General features: G+C 42.9%; 2 protein-coding genes across 3 annotated transcripts; both read left to right on the plus strand.

Annotated features, from left to right (window-relative positions):
- The first annotated feature begins 1,321 nt into the window (after positions 1-1,321).
- Positions 1,322-11,766, plus strand: LOC108412111 (zinc finger protein 850-like). Its single transcript, XM_037539005.1, has 4 exons — positions 1,322-1,439; positions 5,118-6,732; positions 6,798-6,869; positions 11,002-11,766. Exons 2-4 carry the CDS (start codon positions 5,253-5,255, stop codon positions 11,625-11,627), a joined length of 2,178 nt encoding a protein of 725 aa, XP_037394902.1. The 5' UTR covers positions 1,322-1,439; positions 5,118-5,252; the 3' UTR covers positions 11,628-11,766.
- A 593-nt stretch (positions 11,767-12,359) lies between these two features.
- On the plus strand, positions 12,360-17,295 carry LOC108412113 (zinc finger protein 239-like). Of its 2 annotated transcripts, none has more exons than XM_037538986.1 (2): positions 12,360-12,490; positions 15,453-17,295. In XM_037538986.1, the coding sequence occupies exon 2, from the start codon at positions 15,588-15,590 to the stop codon at positions 16,614-16,616; it is 1,029 nt and encodes a 342-aa protein (XP_037394883.1). In that variant the 5' UTR covers positions 12,360-12,490; positions 15,453-15,587; the 3' UTR covers positions 16,617-17,295. The 2 variants fall into 2 exon arrangements, with proteins under 2 accessions (XP_037394883.1, XP_037394882.1); XM_037538985.1 differs by lacking the exon at positions 12,360-12,490 and adding an exon at positions 14,183-14,276.
- The last annotated feature ends 10,569 nt before the right edge of the window (positions 17,296-27,864 follow it).

Here is a 27,864-nt window from a genome sequence, read left to right on the forward strand (position 1 = left end):
CCTGCTTTCTTTACGAGAATACAATCACCCATATGTCTCGCTGGACACTGAAGGACGACTGACTGCTGAGCCCTCCTGCTACCCACTTCAGACCAGCTGCCCACGCCCCAGCTACCACCACCTGCCTTGGACCAGCTGCCCACCCTACGCTGATGTTCTCATGGACTCCTAGTTATTCCTAATATCAATATTACTGCTATTAATATTAGTAGTATAATCACTTGTAGGTAGTCTGACCAGAGGAGGATGGGTCCCCCCTGGTGAGCCTGGTTCCTCCCAAGGTTTCTTCCTCAGTTCTGAGGGAGGTTCTCCTTGCCACTGTTGCCCCTGGCTTGCCCATCGGGGGGGTTTTGTACATTCTTACAGTCCTGTTGAAACTTTGTCTTTTCTGAAACTCTGTAAAGCTGCTTTGTGACAACATCCGTTGTAAAAAGCGCTACAAATAAATTTAATTTGATTTGATTAATGGTGTGGGGTGGCATTTCTTTGGAGGGCCGCACAGCCCTCCATGTGCTCGCCAGAGGTAGCCTGACTGCCATTAGGTCCAGAGATGAGATCCTCAGACCCCTTGTGAGACCATATGCTGGTGCGGTTGCCCCTGGGTTCCTCCTAATGCAGGACAGTGCTAGACCTCATGTGGCTGGAGTGTGTCAGCAGTTCCTGCAAGATGAAGGCATTGAAGCTATGGACCGGCCCGCCCGTTCCCCAGACCTGAATCCGATTGAGCACATCTGGGACATCATGTCTCGCTCCATCCACCAACGCCACATTGCACCACAGACTGTCCAGGAGTTGGCAGATGCTTTAGTCCAGGTCTGGGAGGAGATCCCTCAGGAGACCAACCACCACCTCATCAGGAGCTGCCCAAGCGTTGTAGGGAGGTCATACAGGCACGTGGAGGCCGGACACAACACTGAGCCTCATTTTGACTTGTTTTAAGGACATCACATCAATGTTGGATTAGCCTGTCGTGTGTTTTTCCACTTTAATTCTGTGTGAGACTCCAAATCCAGGCCTCCACTGGTTAATAAATCTGATTTCCATTGATGATTTTTGTGATTTTGTTGTCAGCACATTCAACTTTGTACAGAACAAAGTATTCAATGAGAATATTTCATTCATTCAGATCTAGGATGAGTTATTTGAGTGTTCCCTTTATTTTTTGAGCAGTGTATTTTCAGGGCTGGTGTGGCCTGTGGTGATGGGGCCCAAAATCCCTGATGGATCACATGCGTGTGGTTCCCCTGCAGTCCAGGTGGGGGCGCTAACTGTATCAGTGTGGTTCCTCTGCAGCCCAGGTGGGGGCGCTAACTGTATCAGTGATCTTCTCCAAGCCCAGTAAAGAGGAGAAACAGGAGCTCCGCTGTGGTCAGCAGGTCCGCGCCTCCGCGCTGCTACAGTGTTGTTGGAGGAGCCGAACAGGAGCTGCTCTCATCGAGGTAGAACCTGATTAACAGCTCTGTCTCGTGTTTTTGGTTCTAAGAACTATTGTTTTTAATCAAGAACCGTAGAATAGCCATTTTTTGGAGGCTTGTAAACAACTGGCTGTATTTAATATATTCAGCAGCCACACATGAGCACTGCAGGATCATCTCCTGGCCAAAACACAGATGTTTTGTGGAGCTGCTAACTGGATTAAAACACCCCTCATCTTTTAAACATCCACTGCTCTTTACTTTCTCGGCTAAACCTGAAGGCCAAATCTTTACAGAGGAGTTTTTGCCCGGATTAATGTCACAGTAACCATGTTTTTAATGTGTTTTATTGGTTTTTAATGTGTTTTATTGTTTTTTTGTGTGTTTTATTGGGTTTTTAATGTGAGCTCAGTAGCTCAGTGTTCTTAGTCCCTGATGAGGTGATTTAGGCCAGGATAGCAGGAGTCAGTAAACCACCTAATATGAATCTTTACTGCTTACTATTACGTGAAAACAGTAAATATTTCAATTTTTACGCTGAATCTTTCATTCTAAGCTGTGTTTTCCTGGTTGTGGTGTGAGACTGACAGGATTCGTGGCGTTAGCCTGCTGTTTGTTTACTCTTTTTGGAGAATCACTGACAGCTGCAGCTCTTTATATGATATTTCTCTGAGTCTGTAGCTGAATGAGGTCATTTTAAGTGGACATTAACTAATCTGTATAATTGTCTGTTGTAGGGACTGAAGGTTAGCCTAGCCACTCAGTTACATAGCTGACCGATGTTAATTAAACAGACTTGGTTAGACTTTCGATCATCGCTCTTCTCTCAGTGCGTGGTTCACTACTTTTGATGACCTGCTGTTTTGGAGTGTAAGATATATCATGTATTTTGTTGTGGGTCCTTTCTATTGTTGAACAGTGTCATTAATGACTAATAATGTGAAGGTAAGAAGAAGAAAATAACATATTACATATAAAACAAACAATAAAAAGAGATAAAATAAACCCAGTACTGGAGTTCAATACTATGACCCAGCCTGTTATTCATATAACTTCTCCTGTTATTCCTGTTATAAAAAAAAACTTCATTAAAAGTTCCTGGTGGTGTCTAGTACTCTGTATGGGTTTTCTGTGTTTGTCTGTTTGCTTGATCTGATTCCATTTGTATAAGGTATATATTTATATATACAGTTAACATGAAACAGTCCTACTTCCTATGCCTACACCATTTATATGTGTATATACATACATGACCTGCCTGACTGCATTGTGCCAAGTGTTAAATTTGGTGGAGGAGGGATGATGCTATGGGGTTGTTTTTCAGGGGTTGGCCTAGAACCCTTAGTTCCAGTGAAAGGAATCTTAAAGCTTCAGCAGACCAAGACATTTCGGTCAATTCTATGCTTCCAATTTTGTGGGAACAGTTTGGTGTGGAAGAAGTTGACTGGCCTTTACAGAGAACAGAACTTTGGGATGAATGAGAACAGAGATTGTGAGCCAGGCCCTCTCATCCAACCGGTCATTCTCACTAAAGGAAGTTTCTAGGAACTGTTCACCCTGGTAATGTTTGGGAGAGGGTTGTTGGTTAGTGGTCCTGGAGGGTCATTTGGTAATTTTCCTGCTCTTAACACACAAACTAAACCTGCCAATTAGCTGCTGAGTTGAATACGGTGTGGGGTAGGAAACTGACAAACTGCACAGGACTCCATTCCTCCAGTACTGGAGTTCTCCACCCAGCCCTGCTTTAGACAGTTGACGGGTCTGCAGAATCTGAATCCCCTTATCCCCTTAGTGTGCATGGCTGTAGATATCTGAATGCTAGCTTATATTCCCTATTTGTGTTATTGCTATCCAAAAACATTATATATATATATATATATATATATATATATATATATATATATATATATATATATATATATATATATATATATATATTTCTTCTTCTTCTTCTTCTTCTTCTTCTTCTTCTTCTTCTTCTTCTTCTTCTTCTTTTGGCTGCTCCCTTTAGGGGTCGCCACAGCCGATCATCTGCCTCCATCTTGCCCTATCCACTGCCTCCTCTACTTTCACACCAACCATCTCCATGTCCACCTTCACTACATCCATAAACCTTCTCTGAGGTCTACCTCTTCTCCTTCTACCTGGCAGCTCCATCTCCAACATTCTTTGACCAATATATCCACTATTCCTCCTCAACACATGTCCAAACCATCTCAACCTGGCCTCTCTGGCTTTATCTCAAAACTGCTCCACCTTCACCGTCCCTCTGATCTGCTAATTTCTAATCTTGTCTATCCTGGTCACTCCCAACGAAAATCTCAGCATCTTCATCTCCGCCACCTCCAGCTCAGCCTCCTGTCTTTTAGACAGAGCCACAGTCTCCAAACCATCCATCATAGCAGGACGCACTGCTGTCTTGTAAACCTTCCCTTTCACTCTTGCTGCTATCCTTCTGTCACACATCAGCCCTGACACCCGTCTCCACCCACTCCATCCTGCCTACACCCTTTTCTTCACCTCTTTTCTACACTGTCCATTGCTCTGGATGGTTGACCCAAGATATTTGAAGTCATCCACCTTTACGACCTCTACTCCTTGCATCTTCACCTTTCCACCTGCCTCCCTCTCATTCACACACGTATTCCGTCATCTCTCTACTGACCTTCATTCCTCTCCTCTCCAGTGCAAACCTCCACCTCTCCAGATTCTCTTCCACCTGCTCTCTACTCTCACCACAGATTACAATGTCATCTGCAGACATCATGGTCCATGGAGCCTCCTGCCTGACCTCATCTGTCAACCTGTCCATCACCATTGCAAACAAGAAGGGGCTCAAAGCTGATCCCTGATGTAGCCCCACCTTCACCTTGAAACCATTCGTCACTCCAACTGCACACCTCACCACTGTCTCACTATCCTCATACATGTCCTGCACCACCCCAACATACTTTTCAGCTACACCTGACTTCCTCATACAGTACCACAGTTCCTCTCTTGGCACCCTATCATCTGCCTTCTCTAGATCCACAAAGACACAATGCAGCTCCTTCTGACCTTCTCTGTACTTCTCTACCAACACTCTCAACGCAAAAATTGCATCTGTGGTGCTCTTTCTGGGCATGAAACCAAACTGCTGCTCACTGATCTGGACCTCTCGCCTTAGCCTTGCTTCAACAACTCTTTCCCATACCTTCATGGTGTGGCTCATCAACTTTATACCTCTGTAGTTACTGCAGCTCTGCACATCACCCTTGTTCTTAAAAATGGGGACCGTTGTTAACCCGGGCCTTGACCGATCCAGAATGGCAATCATATTTGTGATCCGCATGATAGTTTTGGCACAAGTTTTACGCCGGATGCCCTTCCTGACGCAACCCTCACCATTTATCCGGGCTTGGGACCGGCACCAGAAGTACAGAAAGTACACCCCTAATGGCTGGTTTATTTTTATTTATATATATATATATATATATATATATATATATATATATATATATATATATATATATATATATATATATACACACACATTATAAAATTGAAGAATCACAGTTGTTCATGAATAAAAATAGCAGAAATTCTGAACGTCATCAGTAGCATTCATGTACCTGTAGTGAGAGACGTTCACATGAATGGGAGTCAGAATTCAGTAATGTGTTTAAAAAACACTTTCTAAATATTTTTTCTTTTCTTTTCCAGAAGTGAAGTTCTGATGCAAGTCTGCTCCTGGCCTCCACTTTCCTACACATCCTTAAATTTACCTTCGCAACAAGAGAATCCCCCCAACACTAATACGTAAGACTGTTGAAGTCAGGTGAAATCAAATGTGCAAGTATGGTGTCCAAAAGACTCTCCAGCTCTCAGAAAACATCCTCTGGTTCTCTCCACACTAAGACATCTCACAGAGGAACTCAGAAAAATTCCGGCAAGGAGAGAAATCACCACTGCCTGGACTGTGGTAGGAGTTTTACTTATCGGAGTATTCTCAGAGTACACCAGCGCATTCACACAGGAGAGAAACTGTTCCAGTGCTCAGACTGTGGGAAGAGCTTTAATCACCTGAGTCATCTCAAAACCCACCAGCGCATTCACACTGGAGAGAAACCGTTTCGTTGTTCAGACTGTGGAAGAAGCTTCAATACTAATGGTAGTCTTCAAAGACACCAGCGCATTCATACAGGAGAGAAACCGTATGTCTGCTCTGAGTGTGGGGAGAGCTTTCGTTATGGAGATGCTCTCCTAAAACACCAGCTTGTTCACACAGAAGAGGAACCATATTGCTGTTTAGACTGTGGGACGAGCTTTCATAATGAGGTTACTCTTCAAAAACACCAGCGCATTCACACAGGAGAGAAACCTTTTTATTGTTCAGAGTGTGGAAACAGCTTTTGTAATGCAGACACTCTGCAAAAACACCAGCGCATTCACACGGGAGAGAAGCCCTATCATTGCCCAGACTGTGGAAAGAGATTTACTCAGCAGAGTCATCTCAAAGTGCACCAGCGCATCCACACAGGAGAGAAACCGTATCAGTGCTCAGAGTGCGGGAAGATATTTACTTTAAAGAGTTCTCTCCAACTACATCAGCGCGTTCACACAGGAGAGAAACCATATCACTGCTCAGAGTGCGGGAGGAGTTTTACTAAACTGAGTAATCTCCAAACACACCAGCGCATCCACACAGGAGAGAAACCGTATCACTGTTCCGACTGCGGGAAGAGCTTTCGTCATGGAGATACTCTCAGAATACATCAGCGCATTCACACAGGGGAGAAACCATATCAGTGTTCAGAGTGTGGAAAGAGATTTAATCAACGGTATCATTTCAAAGCACATCAGCGCATTCACACAGGAGAGAAACCCTATCAGTGCTCAGAGTGCGGGAAGAGATTCACTGTGAAGAATGATCTCCAACAACACCAGCGCATTCACACGGGAGAGAAACCATATCACTGCTCAGAGTGTGGGAGGAGTTTTAATAAACTGAATTATCTCCAAGCCCACCAGCGCATTCACACAGGAGAGAAACCATATCACTGCTCAGACTGTGGTAAGAGCTTTACTACACTTGGTAGTCTCCAAAGACACCAGCGCATCCACACAGCAGAGAAACCGTATCAGTGCTCAGAGTGCGGGAAGAGCTTTAATCAACTGAATCATCTCCAAACGCACCAGCGCATTCACACAGGAGAGAAACCATATCTTTGTTCAGACTGTGGGAAGAGGTTTACTTCGCAGAGTAATCTCCAAAGACACCAGTACATTCACACAGGAGAAAAACCGTATCAGTGCTCAGAGTGTGGGAAGAGCTTCCGTAATCCAGATGATCTCCAAAAACACTGCACATCCACACAGGAGAGAAACTGTATCAGTGCTCAGGGTGTGGAAAAATATTTACCGTAAGAAGTTACCTTCAACTACACCAGCGCATTCACACAGGAGAGAAACCCTTTTACTGTTCAGTGTGGACGGGGCTTCAGACATTCCATTTCTTTAAAGCATCATAAGTGTACTGTGAAGGAGGGGAGAAGCCACGACACGTGAATTTGTGTTATACAAAAAGAAAAAAAATGTTTTTCCAGCAGTTTCTTGAGTTTACATGACTGTATTTATGTATGCATGTATGTTTGTATGTAAGCAGCTGAGAATAGTTTCTTATGAGGGTAAGACTTCGTAAGAAAAAAGATTGTGATTATTATCTTTAACGACTGGTAAGTATGTATATATGCTTATGTGTGAAGATATTTATAATAATAGCATAATATTCAAAATTTAGATTTTGATCAAGTGCATTCATGACTTCTCAGGCCACTGTCACTGGAGTCTAGGGATTGGGTGGTTGATGCCACTGTCCAGCATAGTTTCCCCAGACAGTGCTCAGGGGAGACCTATGGATGCTTAAACAAACAGCTAACTAACAACAGCAAATGCGAAATGGAAATCTATTGTTCTACTACCCTGGAAACAAGAAGTAATGTAAGAGTGAGAGACTATGATCAGAGATGGAACCATTGACTGTGTGCATGATGTACATATACACAAACCTTATTGCAGATCAAATAAAAACACAACAGTGATTTGCAAATCTGGTTTGAGGTGTATATTCAATTGAATGCAGTACAAATACATGATATTCAATCATATTCACAATCCAATTTTCTTATTTCCCCTTAATTTCTTTCCTTTGTGAATTAGTTTAGTAAATAATAAATAATTTGGTACAGTATTGCAACATTTTCAGCAAAATAATTTTATATTAGGCCTAGTCATACATTTTTTCTTCTTAGGTGTTTGTAGTATTTATCTTGCTTTATTTTCCAAAATAAATGGTTGTGTGCATTTAGAATCTGTTGGAGGAGATAAAAAACAAAGTAGACCTTGTATTCAGGACAGTGATCTGTGCTCGGTGGCCAGAGGGTGGACCAGCAGTGGTACACAGTCAGTGGGGTGCCACCTTATCAAGACAGTGGACCATTATGCTCGCTATGTGGGTACAAATAGTTTAAAATTTCCTCTTGTGGTTCCTCTGCAGTTCAGGTGGGGGCGCTAATTGTATCAGTGTGGTTCCCCTGCAATCCGATGAGGGTGCTGATTGTGTCAGTGTGGTTCCTCTGCAGTCCAGGTGGGGGCGCTAACCGTATCAGTGATCTTCTCCAAGCCCAGTAAAGCGGAGAAGCAGAAGCTCCGCTGTGGTCAGCAGGTCCGCGCCTCCGCGCTGCTACAGTGTTGTTGGAGGAGCCGAACAGGAGCTGCTCTCATCGAGGTAGAACCTGATTAACAGCTCTCTACACTGGCTTTTACTGCTCCAGCTCACTGAAGCTTGGGGAGATGTTCACTCTCTGACCAGCAGGGTGAGAATATGGAGACCAGCTCAGGAGCAGCTTTAATCCAGACTTCACTGGACAGGAGAACTTACAGCTTCATCCTCAGAGCTTGGTTGAAAATCGGTAATGCATAGATTTTGGTTGTCAGTGCTGTTATCCAGAGGAGGTTGGGTGGAGAAATCTTGTTTTGCTTCTGAGAAACTTTGCTAGCCAATCTAATTCTACAAAGAAAGCCTTGTGTGCTCCATTATGGAGAAGCATGGAGTGGGAAATATGGAAAACTATTATATCACGATATTTTCAGCGTACACATTAGGGATGTTTTGACTTGGAGACATCGTACACTAGTAATACTACATATAAATAAACACTGACCTGACCTGAATCCCACTGAACAGGAGTCACTTTCTCAGTCTGTAATGAAACGTGTAGTTGGTCTGTGCTTTGTCAGAAGTGATGATATCCACACTGTGCTCAGAAAAACACCACTATAGTAAAATGTTTTATGATAAAAAAAAACGATAAAAATCCCTTCGTATTGCTCAACTCTACAGTGAGCAGATGTTATAAAACCGACAAAAAAGAAATTTACATGGACATTCAGTGTAAATGTTTGGACAGGTATTCTGATATGATAGAAGCTACATGTGAAAATGTAAATGTGGGCTTAAATGTTATTCTACCAGGATGCTCACGTTCATATGCAGGGAATTCAGTGATGTATTCAGACTACATTTGAAGTCTCTTTATAATACATATTGATGAGACACATAAGAAAAACTCTGAGGTCATTTTACTTAATTCTCGCCATTCCTTGCTGTTAATGGCGGGCAGTTTTCTTCATGTAATTCTTCTGTTAATTTATCAGTCTACTCAGGCTTTAGCAGAGCTCAGTAACACTGAGATTAATAACTGATCACATTGATTTATCAGTCTACTCAGGCTTTAGCAGAGCTCAGTAACACTGAGATTAATAACCGATCACATTGATTTATCAGTCTACTCAGGCTTTAGCAGAGCTCAGTAACGCTGAGATTAATAACCGATCACATTGATTTATCAGTCTACTCAGGCTTTAGCAGAGCTCAGTAACACTGAGATTAATAACTGATCACATTGATTTATCAGTCTACTCAGGCTTTAGCAGAGCTCAGTAACGCTGAGATTAATAACCGATCACATTGATTTATCAGTCTACTCAGGCTTTAGCAGAGCTCAGTAACACTGAGATTAATAACTGATCACATTGATTTATCAGTCTACTCAGGCCTTAGCAGAGCTCAGTAACGCTGAGATTAATAACCGATCACATTGATTTATCAGTCTACTCAGGCTTTAGCAGAGCTCAGTAACGCTGAGATTAATAACCGATCACATTGATTTATCAGTCTACTCAGGCTTTAGCAGAGCTCAGTAACGCTGAGATGGTCGTCATTGTACTCCACAGCTCTTTCGCAGTGTTCTGCTGCAGGATGCTCTCCAGCTTGTCCCTGTATTTCTCTTTTCCCTCAGAGTTCCTTTTTCAGCTCAAACTGCATTTGCTTGGTTTTCTTCCTTATCTCCTGATCTGAAGGCTCTCTTATTGTTGACCCAATCATCAGGAGAGTCAGATTCTTGGTGGTGCTAGAGTCCAAGAGATCACAGTTGTCCTCGCTCTCTGGGTGGGTAGGATGGCCCCCCGTCTCCCCCCATCACTCAGAGTGAGGCTGTTCAGCGCAGACGTCTCTTTAAGTAATGTAACAGATCTGGCGGTTGGTGCTTTCCTTCGAGCGCATTCAGCTGTCCAAGGGCATTGCGTGAGCAACAGTTTAAAACTATGCGCTGGTGCTTCACAGGACTTGGAGGAAGACCAGCGGGTGGAAGTGAAGATTGGGGAGAAAATTAGGGAGGGGGAAAAAACAGGACATTGCCAGGTCACTTTGGATCATTTACATATACGGCTCTGATGGGTTGATATCACAGTTTAAAGGATTCTAACGATTTAATGGTTTAACAGGCGTTCTGCATCTGCTTCCACATGCATTTGATCCTGATGGTCCTAATGGGATGTAAAGGTGTCCTACAGGAAATTAAAAGGAAAATACCCATTAGAAAGCAAAACCATCAGGTTTTAATCCTAATGGTATTAGATTTTTGCCACTGCTCTCATGTTCAAAATACATTCCTATAAAGTTTTCAACTCGCATAACAAATCTAGAAAACTCCACTGTTAAACTAAAGAGAAGTTTCACTTTGATGGCTAGATGTTCTGCATTTCCCACTAATGTATTGGCTTTTGTTCACTCATGAGCCGTCCTGGTAATTTTCCAGTTACTGTACTGGGTCTCATGCAGGTAAACTGTTGGGTCAGTTACTGAGATTTTCACATTTTGAAGCAACTCGTTGTTGTGAAGTGATGGTGCCCGTCCCTGGGTTTGAGTTTTGCTTTGGGTTTTGCTTGAAATGATCTGAATATTTCTGCCTTATGAATGTAATTCTCTGATCTTCATTAATCTTGAATCTCGAATATTTCTCTTTTAGAAATGAATGACGGTATTTTGAAAGTCTTCTCCTGCTCCTGGTGTCCACTTTCCAGACCACTTTAAATTTACCTCCACTCATGCATCAGGAGATTCAATCAGAATCAGATTTACATCAGACCGGAAAAATGAAATGTGAAAATATGGCAGCCAAACCAAGTTCCAGTGCTCAGCAAGCGTATTCTGGTACTCTCCACACTTACACACAAAGGTGTAAAGTTTCTGGCAAGGAGAAAACTCACCACTGCTCAGAGTGTGGGAAGAGCTTTACTCAAAAGGGGAATCTCAAAGTGCACCAGCGCGTTCACACGGGAGAGAAACCGTACTACTGCTCAACCTGTGGAAACAGTTTTCGTGACAGATCTACTTTCAGAACACACCAGCGCATCCACACGGGAGAGAGGCCGTATCAGTGCTCGGAGTGCGGGAAGAGATTTACTCGACAGAACAGTTTTCTGCAACACCAGCGCATCCACACGGGAGAAAAACCGTATCGTTGTTCAGAGTGTGGGAAGTGTTTTGCTCGACATAGTACTCTCAGAATTCACCGGCACGTCCACACACGTGAGAAGCCACATCACTGCTCAGAGTGTGGGAGGGGCTTTGTGAAACAGAATCATCTCCAGATACACCGGCGCATTCACACAGGAGAGAAACCCTTTCGCTGCCCGGACTGTGGAAAGAGATTTGCTAATCCATGTCATCTCCAAATACACCAGCGCATTCACACTGGAGAGAAACCGTATTACTGCTCAGAGTGCGGACGGAGCTTCAGGCATTCAAACACTTTAAAGACACATAAATGTCCTCAGAGAGATGTAGAAGTTCATGCCGTGAGTTTATTGAATCAGAACACATGTTTATGATTGAGATTTTTGTTCGTTCTGTGTCAGTGGTATAACGTACGTATGTGGTTTAGATGCTTCTAATGAAGGTAATTGTTTATACGTGTACTTCATATGACAAAAGAAATAAATAAAAGCAAACTACCATGGAATATTAAAAGTATATATAAAAAGAACTCTGTGTACATCCCACCACTGCTAGAAGCCAACTTTGTGCAGTGGACCAGGTCCCAAATTGAACAAGTACTGATTAGGACCAATCACAGCCAGGGGGAGGTCTCAGAACAAGCAGTGCAGTGATTAGGACCAATCACAGTCAGGGGGAGGTCTCAGAACAAACAAGCAGGCCATTAGGGCCAGTCACAGTCAAGGGGAGGTCGGTGATTAGGACCAATCACAGTCAGGGGGAGGTCTCAGAATAAACAAGGAGGTGATTAGGACCATTCACAGTCAGGGGGAGGTCTCAGAACAAGCAGTGCAGTGATTAGGACCAATCACAGTCAGGGGGAGGTCTCAGAATAAACAAGGAGGTGATTAGGACCATTCACAGTCAGGAGGAGGTCTCAAAATGAATATTGTGGTGATTAGGACCATTCACAGTCAGGAGGAGGTCTCAAAATGAATATTGTGGTGATTAGGACCAATCACAGTCAGGGGGAGGTCTCAGAACAAGCAGTGCAGTGATTAGGACCAATCACAGTCAGGGAGAAGTCTCAGAACAAACAAGAGGCAATCAGGAAAAATTCCCATTCAAAAGGAGGTCTCAAAAGAAACGAGGAGGTGAACGAGACCAATCCCAGTCAGAAGGAGATCTTAGGACCAACAAGGCATTGATTGGGACCATCTGCAGTCAGGGGGGGATGAATGATGAAGAGTTGACTTAAGTGAGCTGTGCACACCACTCCGCAATTTTGCTTTGAAATGTTGAAGTTTAGACTAGACTTAACCAGGACCTCTTTTTCTTTTCTTTGACCAGAATGATTTCTATTTCACCTTTTCAGACCACTGAAAGCTGGTCAGACCACTGTACTGGTGCTGGCCCACTTCCGTCATTCACATCCTTTCTTCACACATTTCTGTCATGCGTCCAGCAATACGGTGATGCCACAAACCGTTAGAAGGCCTAGAGTCTTAGGATTTGATTCCTGCAGGACAGTTCATGATCTGTTATTCACAGCAGTGTCTTATTTGCAGCATAAAGCACCAAAATGAGCAGACGCTAGTCCGAGGCTCAGGTTGTGCCGAGGCTCAGGTGTGTCTGTATAGGGAAGTAGAGTAGCTCACCAACAGGAATCGGCAGGGATCAGTTTAGAGATCCGTGCCTCAGATGGGAATAAACCCCATTCTAGTCCCTGTTACTCTGGCAATAATCCATACAGTTGTACTGATGGTAAACAACTTAAAGCGAGAGAGAAGTCATGACGGTGTCCTTTTGGGAACAGCGCCCCCTTCTGTATAAGGTATGTGGTTTTAGAAGCCAGAGAACCTCTTTCTTGTGAGAAAAGCACCTAAATATCACAGATTTTTCAGATTTGATGTTTAAATCCTAAAATGAAATGAAGTTAATATCTGCGTTAAGCTTTCTTTCAAGAAGCATGTTTTATATTTCTATTAGAGTGAAAACAGTAACATTTGTGTTCCTAATACAGGTTGTTTAGCAAAGTCAGCAGTTTTTAATGATCTAAATAGAACCATTAAATGCTTAAATTGCTCGCTGGATGGCGCAACGACTCTTCAGATTGGTGGAAAATGTAGTGTTCACCATTTTCTGGGTGGCCCACCAGTGTTTAAGCAGATTAATAGACCAAATGCCACTTATCATCACTCAGTTTCCACTCACAGCCCACTTTCCTGATTTCCCTTCCTTCCTTTCTTTAGTTACGCCGTAATTCAGTAAATAATTCCAGTCTAACTCCGTCAGCAGCAACATTTCAGTCCTAGTCATTGTCCTTCTCTCAGTTGTTTGTAATATTTGTCTAATTTAATTTTTAGTGAAAGGATCTGAATTTAAAATCTGTTTGGGGTGCAGGGCAGTAATCTGGGTGGTCCGAAGGTGGACCAGCAGTGGCCACAGTCAGCGGCGGGGGGCACCTGATCAAGCCAGCGGACCGATGTGTGCTGCTATCTGGACTGTTAGAATTTCTGCTTTAACCACTGTTGAACTACCAAACTACTACGTGTTCTACCGTTGCTATGGGGATGTGTATAAACAACCATCATTTGCATTAGTTTTATTTACAAATTTTAAATTTACATTTTCTCTTCATCGCCTAAGAAATAAAAATTTTAAATTTACACAAAAAAATGAAAAAGAAAAAAAAGAATAAAAAAATAGAAATACCTATAACCCCCCAAGTAATACCTGAGCAGTTAATTGGCTGAGCGACGCGGCTTGAAGCCAATCACACAGCTGGAAATGACTGATTTTTTTTAAAGTGAAGCAAAATTTAAATAAATCAAAAATACAAATAAACAGCACCAACAGGTTCTGTGATCACGTGTTTCCAGTGTGGTTCTCCTGCAGTCCAGGTGGGGGCGCTAACCGTATCAGTGATCTTTTCCAAGCCCAGTAAAGCGGAGAAGCAGAAGCTCCGCTGTGGTCAGCAGGTCCGCGCCTCCGCGCTGCTACGGTGTTGTTGGAGGAGCCGAACAGGAGCTGCTCTCATCGAGGTAGAACCTGATTAACAGCTCTCTACACTGGCTTTTACTGCTCCAGCTCACTGAAGCTTGGGGAGATGTTCACTCTCTGACCAGCAGGGTGAGAATATGGAGACCAGCTCAGGAGCAGCTTTAATCCAGACTTCACTGGACAGGAGAACTTACAGCTTCATCCTCGGAGCTTGGTTGAACATTGGCAGAAGCAGAATGTTCTGTTTATGCTTTGTATTGGAAAACTCTGTTCAGTGACTTTTATTTTGAAAATGCTTCTGTCTGGTGTAGAAGTAGCTTCGGTGTCTGTGGTTTATGAAATGGGGGGCAATGGTGGCAGTTGTTAGAGTGGGGCAGGGTCGATAACTCATTGGAACCGCACTGGAACTTCTAGAACATTCAGCATCTGTCAGCACAGCAACTGAAGTCCACTGGATCCTTTTGGATTGAATGCTCTTTTAAAGTGATCAAGCTTGATATGATTTATTGTAAAATAATGAAGCTGAAACATAAAGGCTGGCTTTAAAGTAGCCATCTGTACCCTTAAAGCTCCTTTGGTCTGATGAACTAAGTGATTGTTTAGTTTATTGATGGATTAATGTAAATAAACGAACAGCAGTCCTGTTTTAAGAAGGGCTGATAGCAGCATTTCGACTGGGAACCACTGTTAATGTAGATGTTCAGTGGTTTATGTATTTAGTAGTTTAGCGTTCTTAAGCCTGGTTTGAGCTGTTAGTTTTACCAGAGGAGCATATTCTGGACTTTTTTAAGAACTTGATTATTTATTGACCTGTGGATAGTATGTTTATCATTCATATTGCAAACATGCCATTGAAGCACTTCATTAGGAACAACATTAATTGTCTAATTGTGACACTTTATCCCAAAGGTGTTGGGTGGAGTCAGGGCTCAGTGGAGGCCAGTCAATATGTGCCCCTCACCGAACCTTATGGAGCTCACGCTCTTCTCTGAAATAGGAAAGGGTCTTCCCCGAACTGTTCCGAACTGTTCCACACGCAGTTCACTCTAGAATGTGAATGCACAGTGTAATAAACCATAATTCATCACGTTTCCAGTGGCGACCAGTTTACACCCCCCCAGCCGATGCTTGGCATGCACATGTTGATCTTAGGCTCAGGCATGGAAACCTAATTCTTGATGCTCCTCGCTGAATATTTATTTCTCTTTCTTTTCCAGGAATGAATGACTTCCTGTTGCAAGTCTTCTCCTGCTCCTGGTGTCCACTTTCATTATCACTTCAAAATCTTCACAAATGCATCAGGATTTCTCTTTGACCAGCAGTAAGATGTCAGACTGTTGAATTCAGGAAAAATGAAGTGTGAAAATATGGAATCCAAACCAAGCTCCAGTGTTTATAACACTCTCCACACTCAGAAATCTACTGGTGAGGGGAAGACTCACCACTGCTCAGAGTGTGGGAAGAGCTTTACTCAAAAGGGGAATCTCAAAGTGCACCAGCGCATTCACACGGGAGAGAAACCGTACTACTGCTCAACCTGTGGAAACAGCTTTCGTGACAGATCTACTTTCAGAACACACCAGCGCATCCACACGGGAGAGAGGCCGTATTGCTGTTCAGACTGTGGAATGAGTTTTGGTGATAGAGGTACTTTCAGACAACACCAGCGCATCCACACAGAAGAAAAACCGTATCAGTGCTTAGAGTGCGGCCAGAGTTTTAAAAAAGCAGGCTGTCTCCGAAACCATCAGCGCATTCACACAGGAGAGAAACCGTATAACTGCTCAACGTGTGGAAGAAGTTTTCGTGACAGATCTGCTTTCAGAACACACCTGCGCATCCACACAGGAGAAAAACCGTATTACTGCCTGGAATGTGGAAAACATTTCCGCGACAGATCTACTTTCAGAAAACACCAGCACATTCACACGGGAGAAAAGCCGCATCACTGCTCAGAGTGTGGAAAGAGTTTTAGTCGACTGACTCGTTTCCAACAACACCAGCGCATTCACACAGGAGAAAAACCGTACTATTGTTCAGAGTGTGGGAAGAGTTTTAGTCGACTGACTAGTTTCCAACAGCACCAGCGCATTCACACGGGAGAAAAACCGTACTATTGTTCAGAGTGTGGGAAGAGTTTTGCTCGGTGGAGTACTCTTAAAATCCACCAGCGTATCCACACAGGAGAGAAACCATATCACTGCTCAGAGTGTGGGAAAAGCTTTAGTAAGATGTGTCATCTTAAAACACATCAGCGCATTCACACAGGCGAGAAACCTTATCACTGCTCAGAGTGTGGGAAAAAATTCACCAAACCATCTCATCTCCAAAGACACCAGCACATTCACACAAGAGAGAAGCCGTATCACTGCTCAGCGTGAGCGGAGCTTCAGGCTCTTGAACGCTTTAAAGACACACAAATGTTCTCAGAGAGATGTGAACATTCAAGACATTCTGGGAGATGTGGAAGGTTTTTGTATGATTTTCATTGAAGTATTTCTGTTTGCTTCACACAACTGGTAAAACCTGTATATATGTGATTTAAATAACTTCTAAGGAAGGTAGACTGTAATTGTTACATTGATTTTTTATGTTGAAACATATGCATCCATTGTTTATTCAAGGATGTTACATTTTTATCTGTGCATTATGTGTGTGCTCTGCTTCCTTCTTGTTTTCTGAACAAACATTTGCTAAGAAGGTTGCTCTGACTGAGGTAAGGACTTGTTCATGCTCATCTCCAGAAGATCCCTGGAGGCATGACTACACTGCTATGGAACCAGAGAAGATTGCTTTTCCTGATGTTTTTTGAGACAGTTTGAGCGTGACTGAGATGGATGTGAGAAACCTGAGAGGACCTCATCTTTGTGTACTAAAGTTGTTTAGTGACTTTGTGTCGAGTTAAAGGAATCATTCTCTGATAGGTCTTTGAACTCATTAGTACTATTACACATCATGTTATAGCCATAGACTTTGCTCTGTAGCAACACATTTAAAATTTGATGCATACAGTGACTAATTTGCATAAAGTATTAAACTAGCTGAACTTCTTGTGAAATACAATGTCTCACGTGTTAATTGACTGGAAAAGGTACAGTTGAGGAAACAGTTGAAAGTGAACAGTCGTATAGTGTGTAAACGACTCCCAGGCAGGTTTGTTCAGCAGTCTGACTGGTGTCAGGAAGAAATGGTCTGGAGGACCAGGAAAAACTGCAGAATAAATATTTATCAGGAAAGTGCACAAAAACCATAATAACATAATAAAAAAAATAAATAAATAAAACTCTAATAAGCATTTTTAGTATTTAGCGTGTCCACACTTTATCTGCATTACAGCTTCCGTTCTTTTCAGGAAATTAACTTTTAGATTTTCAAAGAAATCTACAAGAATATTTTTCCTCACCTCCAAAGTTCAGTCTGGACATTGTTTATTGCATTTTTTGCATCTCACAAACACGTTCAATACCACACCTGTGATCCTGCAAGTCCGTGACCCAGTGATGGACCAAGTAGTCTTTACTACCTGCTGCAGTGCTTTCCTGTCTGAGACAGATCAGTTTCTATACCAGGTCAGGATGTTGTCAGTGATGCTACAGGTCAATGTTTCTGGTGACTCCAGACAGTGATAAAGTAGGTTAGGATCTTCTGTATCAGTGGTCTTGAACACTGGTCATAGAAAACTACCTTTGTGCAGAGTCTAATTTCTATTGCAACTTGCCACACCTGCTTTAGCTAATCAACCTCTTAAAGTTCTTTATTGCCTAGATCAGATGTACTAGAGTTCAGTAAGTGGCAGGGCAGCTTACTGGAAACAGGTTGGCACTGAACTCTGCAGGAGGGTAGCTCTCCAGGACCAGGGTTGGAGAGCCCTGCTCTGTATGATTCCAAACAGTGATGCTACAAGTCAGGTGGTTCTATGTGATTCCAGACAGTGATCTTACAGGTCAGAATGTTCTCAGTGATTCCAGACATTGATAGTACTTTGGAAGTTAGTAGAATCTTGTCTGTAAAATATCCAAAGCATCAGTCCATCAAAGAAGCCTCTGTAGCAAGCAGCTGCTTTAGGAAATCATTTCACATGTATGCTGCATCCCTTGTACTGCCTTGAATTCACTCATTGAAATAGATCCAGTATTTTTTTCTAATGGTTACTGGTGTCTAAACAAGACATTCTTGAATATATGCGTTTGAATAATACAATAAGAACAATACGTTTATTTATATATTTTATTATTTATATATATTTTTTTACAACAGGTGTCGTCACAAAGCAGCTTTACAGAAAAATCCGGGTCAGAGCCCCCATGAGCATCGCCAGTGGCAATAGTGGCAAGAAAAAACTCCCTAAGAGGAAGAACCACTGAGAGGAACCAAGACTCAGAAGGGGAACCCGTCCTCCTCTGGACCACACTGGATAGGAAACAGTGTTAGTATAAAATATTACAATACAAAACAGGGGAAATAGGCCGAGTAAAGGTTAATTAAATATTAAGAGTTTATGCTGCAGCATAGAGAGGAAGTTTCAGTGACACGGCCCCAGGTTTGGTAACTATTGACTCCAATTAGACTTGAAGTTTTTAGTCTGCATACTATTTCCAACCTATAATGTGAATGTTTGGTGTATTCAATGTGGACAAGAGCAATATTTTTGTGTTATTAGTGTGAACAGATTGTGTTTGCTCTTTATTGTAACTTAGATTAAGATAATATTTTGAAATGCCATTATACACATTATTTCAGATCATTCAAAAGGGAACACATACTAGATGTTGGCCACAAGAATGGATTGAGATCACAGAGATACAGGCCTCAAAGGTAACATTCACACCATATGAGCTGGAGCATATATTAAAGTTTCAACACATTTGAAACAGGTTTTACATACCACATTGACAACCTTAACACCTAAACTACTTGTTACTTTAATGAAGCATAAGTGTTTCTCAAGTTGGTGGTCAGGGAACCAGGAAGCAACAGGGTGTAACTCTCTCTCCTGCCTAACGCTTCCACCTGGTTCCAATCCAGCGTTTTTAGGTTGAGATCCCTGCTGGACTGGAATTGTCATGACACTACAATACATGAAAAGAAACAAACAAACAAAAAAAAGTAAAGAACAAAACATCATGGTCCCTAGGGTCACAACACCCCCACACCTAAAGAAACAAAGTTTGTTTTCCTACTGCCTAGACGACACATCAGTGGCTGCATTTTCACTAACTTTCTTGGGCAGAACATTAAGATTAAAATCTTGTACCATCAGGAATCATTTCATCAGCCGTTGGTTAGTATTTCGCGTTCTAGATAAAAACACTAGGGGGTTGTGGTCTGTATAAACCACTACTGGCAAAACTGGAGCTAATGCTTCTTTTTCAGTGGTGCTATTCATGATCTGATATTTTTTAAATTTTGAAAAATAACAAACTGGATGGTCAACACTTTGAGAGTCTTCTTGAAGGAGGACAGCTCCAGCCCCGGGTGGAGGCATAGTTATGTCTTTTCTCAAAAGATTTGTCAAAGTGGCAACCACAACTTCAAAATTCTTACAAAACCCTCTATAATAGCCTGCCATTCCTGGAAAACACCGGAGGTCACATTTAACGGTAGGCACAGGAAAATTAGCTAAGGAACATGCCGATACCCCTTCAGCAAGTCAAGCTTGATTACAAATATTGCAGAACCCACTCGATCAATACAATCTTCCATTTGAGGCAATGGAAAAGAGTCAGGTTTTGCAACAGAATTCATCTTGAGATAATCTGTGGAAAACCTGCTAGTGCCATCAGGCTTTGGTACTATTAAACAAGAAGAACTCCTTAAGCTCCTTAAGAAGAGACTTAAAAGACAGGCATCACAAAACGTGAGCTCAGCATTGTACTCTGGCTCTTTGGACACAGTTACCACTGCCACTGGTTTAACGGTGTAACGGTGCAAGTACTTTACCTTTAACTTGAAATTGTAATAGCACACTGGTATTCTCCTCATCCTCAGTAATGAGTTTCTCCCTCAGAGGTTTTAAGGGGCCTCGCATTGTGTGACCAAAAATCAGCAGTGAAGGGCTAAAACCAAGGGAATCCTGAACAGTTTCACGAATGGCAAACATTAAGAAAGGAATGCTCTTAGCACATTCTTTCCATCCCTCAAGAGAGTAGGTGCGAGGCACTGATTTAACTGATTGGTGGAAACGTTCTAAGGCACCCTGATGATACGCATTGGACATTTTATGATTAATTCCCAACAATTTAATAACTTGTGCAAATAGCGGGAAGTAAAGTTAGTTCCCTGATCTGTCTGGATGTACTTTGGTAAACCAAAAGTAGAAAAGAATTTGATCGGTGCCTTTACAATGCCTTTAGCTTTTAAACTACGCAAGGGAATGACGTCAGGGTAGTGCGTAGCTGTAGACATCAAGGTGAGCATCCAACCGACTTGGTTTTCGACAGCAGTCCTACACACTCAATGATAATGATTTCAAATGGAGCTCCTAATGCTGGGATTGGATGCAGTATATACACTACTGGTCAAAAGATTTAGAACTCCCCAAATTTTCCAGTTTTTATTGGAAACTATTCAGTTTAATGTCTCATTGCACTCTGAAATTAAAGCATAGTGCAAATAAAAATTGGAGTTAAAAAAGAAATCATGGAATCAATTTATAGACCAAAATGTATTCTAAATTTTTGACTCATCAAAGTAGCCCCCTTTGGCAGATATAACAGCTGAACACACTTGTGGCATTCTTTATACAATAGAAATCAAATATTCTTTAGAAAGTTCTTTCCATATCTTTTGCAGAAGTTCCCATAAATGTGTGGCACTTGTAGGTTGCTTTGCTTTCACTCTTCTGTCCAGTTCATCCCAAACCAGCTCGATGGGGTTAAGTCTGGAGGCTGTGCTGGCCACTCCATGTTTCCAAGCTTACCATCTTGTTCTTTTTTCCTGAGGTAGCTCTGGCAAAGCTTGGACTTGTGTTTTGGGTCATTATCATGTTGTAGGATGAACTCCTGACCAACCAGGCGCATACCAGAGGGCACTGCATGGCTCTGCAGAACGCTGTGGTAGCCGTTTTGGTTTAGGGTGCCTCTCACTCTGTACAAGTCACCGACCCTGGATCCAGCAAAACAGCCCCAGACCATCACACTTCCTCCTCCATGTTTGACAGTTGATGTCCACACTGTCGCTAACTTGACAGTGTACAAAGATCCTGTGTGATGAACCGAAGATTTAAGATTATGATTCATCATTCCATAATACCTTCTTCCAGTCTTCAGTAGTCCAATGGCAGTGTTTCATGGCCTAGGCAAGCCTCTTTGTCTTACTCTGATGTCTTAGCAATGGCTTTGTTGCTGGATGGATTTGATTTGATTTAGCAATGGCTTTGTTGCTGCAACTCGTCCTGTCAAACCTGCAGCTCGAAGTCTTCTCTTCACAGTTGAAACTTACTTACTACGACCACTATTAAGCTGTGCTTGAAGCTGTTGACCTGTGAGCCACCTATTACGCAAGCTGTTAACTCTCAGAAATTTGTCCTCCGATTCAGCTGTGGCTCTGGGTCTGCCAGACCTCTTCCTGTCAGAGTTTCCCCCAGTTTCTGAGTGCCTTTTGAAGGTGAAGAAAACTGCTCACTGACACCTTGACTTTCTTGGCAATTTCACTGTAGGAAAGACCTACATTTTTGAGTGTCATGATGGTTCATCTCTCTTGCATTGTTAATTGCCTTTTTCTCACCATTTTTTTTCGCCAGCAACACACTACTTTCAGCAGTACAATACTGTTCAACTGATGCTCACGAGGGTGTGGTACAACAGTGTGTTCCAGCAATGCTTTTATGCAGAGAGTTGTAAGCAATTGAGAAAAGTTGGAACACCTAAAGGAATTGGTAGCACCAGCTTTCAAGGCTTGATCAACCTTCATTGCTGCAGAACAGCTTTTAATCTTTAACCTGTTACATGTTCCCTGAAAGAGACCTGAAACTGCATGTTCTCTGAAAATACTCTGGCAGTTTTTTACCTACCTTTTTACCATTTCAAACTATTCATTGGAGTTGAACAACTTGAATTGCAATAAATAAAAAATAAAAAAATTGGGGTGTTCTAAACTTTTGACCAGTAGTGTTTGTGGTGAGGTTTATTTGTTGTATTCTTTGGTACTTTTAGCAGACAATAGTCAGCCATGGATTTTAGTAGGCTCTCTTTTATCCCTGGGCCTGGTGTCATTTATAGAAATCCAGTTCCTGTGGCTGAGATCAGTTCATTGCTTGGTGAACTGTACATCAATAGTGAAGCTGGAGAAAGTGATGAGAAAGAACAAACATCCCAGAGACCTACAGGGAGCGTCATCGACCACCTTGAGTCTGAAGTGGCAGGCCTGTCCCAGTCGGTTCAAACACTGAAAACGGAAATGAGGAACATACAGGAAGATTTTAACAGCGAGAGAAAGTGCAACAAACCAAGAGATCATACTCAGAGAAAGTATGAATCAGCGGTTTGAGGCCCTGGAAGAACTAATTAAAAGGTCCTTAAACCAGCTTGAACAAGGTGTGGTGGATTGTCTGCAAAGGAGAAATGAGCAGTGGAAAAGGGAGATGACTCGGTTGAGATCCAGCACTCTTTTGACCAAGGCATTTTTCTTTCTAGTAACCCCTGCAGTGGAAGGCCCATGGTCAGTCAACAGTGCATCCTTTTACTCAAAACCACCCATTCATCTGGAATTCCCCACTTTCAGAGAATCAAGGGATGTAGCAAGGGTTTTGGAATTTTTGGAAAAGTGTGAGAACTTCCTATCTTTAAGACACTTAACCAATAAAGAGCTTATGGCTACCCTCCATGCAGTTTTAACAGGGCCTGCTAGAAGCTGGTGGATGGCTGAGAAGAACAAAATCCACAACTGGGCTGGTTTCAAGAGAACATTTTTTGCAGCTTTTCTCCCCACACACTATATGACTGAGGTTGAAGAACAACTTAAAGCCATGGTCCAAGAACCAGACCAATGCATTCAGGTCTTCACTTATGACCGCCAAGCCCTTTGCCTGAAATGGAAGAACGACTTGCCAGAAGTAAAATTGGTCAGGAGAATTCTGAACAACTGCAATCCTGCACTAGCAGGGAGCCTAAGAAGGACGATACATAATGTGGAGCAATTGTTCAAAGTCAGGTCCATGGTTGAAAGACATTTAAATGCCAAAAAACTACTGAGCCAGGGTGAACGAACTTTAAAGAACAGGACAAAGGCAGAAAAAAACATCCTAAACAAGCCAGTCCTCAGTCTCCACATTTAGCTCTAGTTCAATCTGTATTGCCTCCACTGCTGAAGATTGCCGTTGCTGTACAAGTCTTTCAGGAGGAGGCGGTGTTGGATACTGGCTGTTCTTACATCTTGATGCAGATATTTTCCTTTTCTGTTTTCTGGGGTGACATTCCTGGGTAAAACCCAGAGAACCAAAAGTCAACCTTCCTTCCAAACACAGGAATTTGATGGACTGCTGAAAAGCCACCCACCTGAGATGTAATGACTATTCGAGAGATCAGTCTGCTCAGAAAGGCTGGGAAGGACAAGCAAGATCAAGCATCATATTCTGACCACTGATGAAATGCTTGTCCGTTCCAGAGCCTATCGAGTCTCTCCAGCGAAGAGAGAGGTCATAAGACTAAAGATTAAAAGTGTGTGAAAGGCAGGCATAGTAGAGCCATCTATTCATCCTGGGCTTCTCCAGTGGTAATTGTACCCATACCTGATGGAAGCACCCATTTCTGTGTGGACTATCGTCGGCTAAATGCCAAGACTCCCCAGGATGCTTACCCCATGCCCCTTGTGCATGATGTCTTGAAGTCTTTATATGGAGCCAAATATTTTTGCTCCCTTGACCTTTAGTTAGGCTATTGGAAGGTCGAAATGGATGAACACAGCAAGGAAAAGACTGCTTTTATCAGTCCATTCGGTCAGTACCTTTTTTTGACCATGCCTGTGGGTCTCACAACTTGTGGATTGTATTGGGTGGTGGTTATGTCTTTTTATCTAACTGTGTTTGTTCTTTCTCCTTCTGTAGACGCTCTTGATAAGGCTGATGCTTTGGTGGATCACTATCATATATTTATCCCCAAAACTGTGTATAAACATATCAAGCTTTTCTTGTGTAGTCAGCTGATGGAGCGTCGGGTATTACCAGGTGATCCTGAATTGGCTGAGGGTGCTGCTGTGGGTGGAGAAGGTGCTGAAGTCAGAGTGGGAGCGATGGCTGCGGCCTCCTCCACAGGCATTGGTCCTGCCAAGTCTCAGGTTATTGACGATACAAGGATGCTAATCGCTTAAAGGAGTTAGAATTACAGGTTGAGCTGGAGAGGAGGGAAGCTCAAGTCTTGAGAGTGCATGAAGTGGATCTACAGCAGCTTCACCGAGATGAACGTCCACCGAGTTGGCTGTCTACATCTACTGAGCTTCAGTCTCCCTCAACCTCTGCTTCTGCAACAGTTGCTGCAGATTTTGGTGTAAGTGCCTCTGTTTAGTTCCTCAGTTTTGTGAATTTGAAATGGATTCGTGTTTTAGTGCATTTGAGCGTGCTGCTACAGCTTTACGGGGGCAAAAGATGTTAGGTCTTTGTTGCTGCAGTGTAAGGTAATTGGAAAGGCTCAGGAAGCATGTACTGCTTTGCCCATTGGTCAAAGTATGGATTATGATTGTGTAAAAGCCGCGGTTTTGCGTGCCTATGAGGTGCTTCCTGAAGTCTGAAGACAAAAGTTTCATGCTCATGCGAAAACCTCCAGCCATACCTTTGTAGAATTCACTCAGCTTTGTGATAAATGGCTTGCTGCTTGTAAGCTTCTTTTGAAAAATTCCGAGAATTAATAGTACTGGAAGAGTTTAAATGTTGATTGCCAGAGGGAATCATTTTTCATCTAAATGAGCAAAGGGTCACCTTGCTATGTGATGCTGCTGTCTTAGCATAATTCCTCGTTTTTTCCGTTGTCAGCACGCAGTGACCATGTTGTGACGTCACTGTCTGCTGACCGGCATTTGAAATTCGTGACACTGTCCCAGGGTTTTGGTGTGTTTTATAATCCCTGTGTTTTATAGCCCTGTGTTTGGTCTTTGTGCTGTATGTATGTACTGTGTGCAGTTTGATGTTTTGTCATTGTTTGGATTCCGTGTTTCTGTTCGTGTTGGCTATTTGAACCTGGACCTTCCTGATTATGACCCTGGATGGAGACAGCTGTCCAGATGTGAAGCTGGGAGGTCGCTGTGTTTACAGAGCGCTGCTGGGGTGAGACAGCTGTCCAGATGTGAAGCTGGGAGGTCGCTGTGTTTACAGACCGCTGCTGGGGTGAGGCAGCTGTCCAGATGTGAAGCTGGGAGGTCGCTGTGTTTACAGAGCGCTGCTGGGGTGAGACAGCTGTGCAGATGTGAAGCTGGGAGGTCGCTGTGTTTACAGAGCGCTGCTGGGGTGAGACAGCTGTCCAGATGTGAAGCTGGGAGGTCGCTGTGTTTACAGAGCACTGCTGGGGTGAGACAGCTGTGCAGATGTGAAGCTGGGAGGTCGCTGTGTTTACAGAGCGCTGCTGGGGTGAGACAGATGTCCAGATGTGAAGATGGGAGGTCGCTGTGTTTACAGAGCGCTGCTGGGGTGAGACAGCTGTCCAGATGTGAAGCTGGGAGGTCGCTGTGTTTACAGAGCGCTGCTGGGGTGAGACAGCTGTCCAGATGTGAAGCTGGGTGGTCACTGTGTTTACAGAGCGCTGCTGGGGTGAGACAGCTGTCCAGATGTGAAGCTGGGAGGTCGCTGTGTTTACAGAGCGCTGCTGGGGTGAGACAGCTGTCCAGATGTGAAGCTGGGAGGTCGCTGTGTTTACAGACAAGCTGCTTATCGACCCAGAAATACAGAAGTGCACACCTGCTCTGTTGGTGAAGCTGCTTATCTCATTTTATCACTACTCGCCTTTTAATATCAGGCTCTGAGCCTTGCAGTCGGAACTCCAGTGGCCGCTCCGCTCGGTCTAGTGTCGGGGTTTTGAAGAAAATGCCCTTGAACCCTAATTAATAAAAGCTTTGTAACGATTATTAGCTTGGGGAATATTAAACATAGTTATAAGCACTAAACTGAGACAGACAGGCCTATAGGCATTTAACTGAGGCAGGCAGACTGGGACCGGAACAGCAGGCGTAACATTTCCATATATGGAATGGAGTGAACTCCAGACACAGAGCAGGGTATTGTGTGGTAGTGTAATGAAAGGAGCCACTGTGGTAGGAAAACACCTGGAAGGTCAGGGATAGTGGGAAAACACCACTTTTACAGTAGAAGCTAACCGGGAATAGGAAGGCTAGCTGATAAGGGTTGGTAAGAACCGGTCTTTGAGCCAAATTAATAAGAAGGTGTTACAAACAACGGACACAGGGAGGACAGGGAGGCCTGATAAAACAAGGCAGAGAACATTCATTAAAAACATCTTGAGTTGGGTGAGAAATAAGGGTTACCAGACTTCTGAGGAAAACGAGACACATTGGGAATCAAACTGGGTCCAGGAACATTAATAAATGAGGGGTGAAGGAAAACGCCCGGGAGGGCTGATGAGGTCGCTCAGTTTTGGGTGTAAGATGTAATGTGTTTGGATTGTCTGCACATTTTTGGTTTTCAGGCGCCGTTTTGTCACATTGGAAGTAATAAATGAAGAGGGACTTTTCTCCTTCGCGCCGAACCGGCGGCTGAAGTTTGGTTCTTCACCTTTCTTTAACTTTTGCCAGAACGCTTTATCAATCCTTTTAATTTGCTACTCATTGTAACATTAGAGAACGGATTCAATTAGAATTAAAACTTATATAATAATTAATTAATGTTAATGTTTTTCCACGCAGCTCTGCTGAACAGGATGAACCGCGCTGCTTTGTGTTTGTTTGTTTGTTTGTTTGTTTGTTTTCTGCTCTGTCTAGATTAAAGAAAAGTGAAATTCTACAGGATTATTATGCACAGCGTGACTGAAGAGGCTGAGTCTGAATATATTAACGTCAAAATATGAAGTTGGACATTTAAACAAAAATCGATTTATTCTGTCTTTTTTCATGGTGAAATAATGTAGGCCTTTATATTACTACTCAGAAACATTGGTTTATTATTGCTTGTGTTTTCCGAATACCTGGAGATGATCACATGGTGTATTAGAGAGTTTGATGTCTGTCTGCTGGGCCAGATGAAAGGTGCTAATGGTCTGACTCTGCAGCCCTGATCTATTTAAAATAAACAGAAGCGAAGATGTTGACGAGGGGGAAATAAGCACTTATTTTACGTTACGTTTTGGTTGTATGTGGTTCCTAAAGCACCCAGGTCAGCTGTTGAGTACATTCACTTCCTCTTAGTTCTGAGTTGTTTGATCTTGGTTCCCAGCTTGTCTCTGATTAAAACTGTACAGTTGAAAACGGATCAGTGAGTTAATCCCTGCATGTTTTCTGCCAGTGGCTGTTTGTGGAGGACTCGTTATATTCTCATTATAATCTACACCAGGCAGTGCTGTGGGAGTCCTGGTAGTCCTCTGTTGTAATGCTCAGTGTGGCAGAACCTCCAAACTCGTACCACAGGACTTTTTGTAATGGACGCTCTTTGGTCTCAGCTGAACTGTCGTAAGACACAACATGTCTCTGTCTTAA

This window comes from Pygocentrus nattereri, chromosome 6, assembly GCF_015220715.1.
Source record: "Pygocentrus nattereri isolate fPygNat1 chromosome 6, fPygNat1.pri, whole genome shotgun sequence".
Taxonomy (NCBI): Eukaryota; Metazoa; Chordata; class Actinopteri; order Characiformes; family Serrasalmidae; genus Pygocentrus; species Pygocentrus nattereri.